General features: G+C 53.8%; 1 protein-coding gene across 1 annotated transcript; it reads right to left on the reverse strand.

Moving 5' to 3' along the window:
• Positions 1–1,206: 1,206 nt before the first annotated feature.
• On the reverse strand, positions 1,207–2,281 carry LOC121355294. Its single transcript, XM_041470568.1, has 2 exons — positions 1,454–2,281; positions 1,207–1,349 (listed from the first exon to the last, which is right to left on the reverse strand). The coding sequence occupies exon 1, from the start codon at positions 2,279–2,281 to the stop codon at positions 1,478–1,480; it is 804 nt and encodes a 267-aa protein (XP_041326502.1). The 3' UTR covers positions 1,207–1,349; positions 1,454–1,477.

A 2,281-nucleotide genomic window follows, 5' to 3' on the forward strand; every position in this document is an offset into this window, starting at 1 on the left:
TTTGTAGCAGGGTAAATAGTAAAGACATTCTTGTCCCTTTAATGAATTTCATTTGATTCCCAGCTGAGCTGTTTCATATGTGTGTTGTGCTCGTGGCTCTGGTATAGTAAAAAGACAGCTGAGGCAGCTGCTATTAATACTGACGTGCTTTACTACTGCAATGATTGTGCTCACTGCAGCTCCTCCAGACATGCCCCACTCTTTGGACACAGACTCTACTTTCCTAACCTGTGACTTGAGTATGAGAGCAAATGCTTGCACTGGTAAAACAGCATCTAGCTGGCAGTGTGGAAGCTCATAAAGGTTGGCCAAGCAGCTTCCAACAGTTTGCAAGGAAAAATGAGGGATTAAATGACAAATAATGAGATATATATTGCCACTAAGTTTCTAAGAAGTCAAGGCAGGAGAAGGGCTAGAATACCTAGAAAAAAATCAGTGTTGAAATTTGACACCTCACAAACGCACCCAAACTGCAGCAGGACCTAGCAGCGTAGGATGTGAGCAGCATGTAAAAGAGATGTGTGTGGATACTAAATAGCAATATGGCTGAAACCAGGAATAAGGACTTTCAATTTGGAGAGTTAGATTATGCATAAATGGGGAGTAAATCCTTTGTTTTGCTTTAGGAGTTTAGATAAGTTACACGAGCTCCCTGTATTTTAATTTTCTTATCTCTAATACTGAGATGAGAAACATATATTCAGAATCTGGTTATTTTCTTCAGTATGAGGTGATGCTTTACTCAAGGAACAGCATGGAAGTAATTTCTGCCTCTGCTGAAGCAAGAATGGATTACCTAACAGTGACGAACTGTCACCATCATTTTGTCTTGGCAGGTTGAATAACTGATTCGTCTTTCTTTTTAAGGATAAAACCACAAATCACTTTATCCATGAATAAAACATGCTGCCCTACAAAGAGATCATTTCCTCTCCAAATCAAGTGGTTGCCCAGAAAAAATCATCTCAGAAACGCCACAAAAATAATGAGATATAGCTGAACACAAAGAGAGAACTCAAGAAAGGGAACAAAATTAATAAATAAGGATGGGGAAAAGCACAGGAGAATTCTTTGTGAGACAGATACGGGGTTTAAAAATGAGAAGGTTTTTAAATGGTCAGGATGTCAGGCGTTAAAGAAACATTCAGAGAGCAGACTTCAGTCCAGAGAGGGTACTGTAATTCTCTTAACTTCAGTACAATTTATTTCAAGTCAGTCAAAAAAGATCCCAAATGTATATGACACACTACTGCAGCTATGAGGAGATGAGTGACTGGGAGCTGCAGAGGTGAATGCAGGACGGAGTATCTGATCCTCCTTGCCAGCTGCCTGCTGTGTCCCCGCCATCCCTGAAGGAAATCCACGGGACGTGCTGAGTTGCAGACCCCCAGATCTGATCCCCCTTCTCAGTCCCTTCCCAGCTGGCGGCTCGGGAGCTGGCACGTCTGCTGACCCGGGAGCGAGGCGTTCTCAGGTCTCACCGCTGCTCGTCCTCTTTTCTTGTGCAGGAGAGAAGCCCTCCTCCGCGCCGCCACACAGGCATGACATTTCTTCTGCTCTGCCCTCTCTCAGAGGGACACTGCCGCTTGCAAGCACGGACTGAGAGCCCTTGTAAGGAGCGCGGGGCCCGGCCGTGGCGGCGGCAGAGAACTCGGCGGAGGGCGGCGGCAGCAGGGCCTGCAGCGTGCCCGGACCGCTCCGTGCCGCACACGGCACGGCTGCGGGGAGCGCTCCGCGCCAGGCCCCGCTCCGTGCTCGGACTGCTCCGTCCTGCACCCGGCAGGGCTGCGGAGAGCGCTCCGCGCCAGGCCCCGCTCCGTGCTCGGACTGCTCCGTCCCGGCACGGCTGCGGAGAGCGCTCCGTGCCCAGGCCGCGCTCCGTGCTCGGACTGCTCCGTCCCGGCACGGCTGCGGAGAGCTCTGCGTGCCAAGCCCCGCTCCGTGCCCAGGCCCCGCTCCGTGCCAGGGCCGCGCTCCGGCCACCTCCCGGCGGGGCTGACACCATTCCCGGCACGGCTGCGGAGAGCGCTGCGTGCCCAGGCCCCGCTCCGTGCCTGCTCTGTCCCGTCCCCGGCAGGGCTCGGAGAGCGCTGCGTGCCCAGGCCCCGCTCCGTGCTCGGACTGCTCCGTCCCGGCACGGCTGCGGAGAGCGCTGCGTGCCCAGGCCCCGCTCCGTGCTCGGACTGCTCCGTCCCGGCACGGTTGCGGAGAGCGCTGCGTGCCAGGCCCCGCTCCGTGCCAGGGCCGCGCTCCGGCCACCTCCCGGCGGGGCTGACACCAT

Source organism: Pyrgilauda ruficollis, unplaced genomic scaffold, assembly GCF_017590135.1.
Source record: "Pyrgilauda ruficollis isolate IOZ18807 unplaced genomic scaffold, ASM1759013v1 scaffold25, whole genome shotgun sequence".
Lineage (NCBI taxonomy): Eukaryota > Metazoa > Chordata > Aves > Passeriformes > Passeridae > Pyrgilauda > Pyrgilauda ruficollis.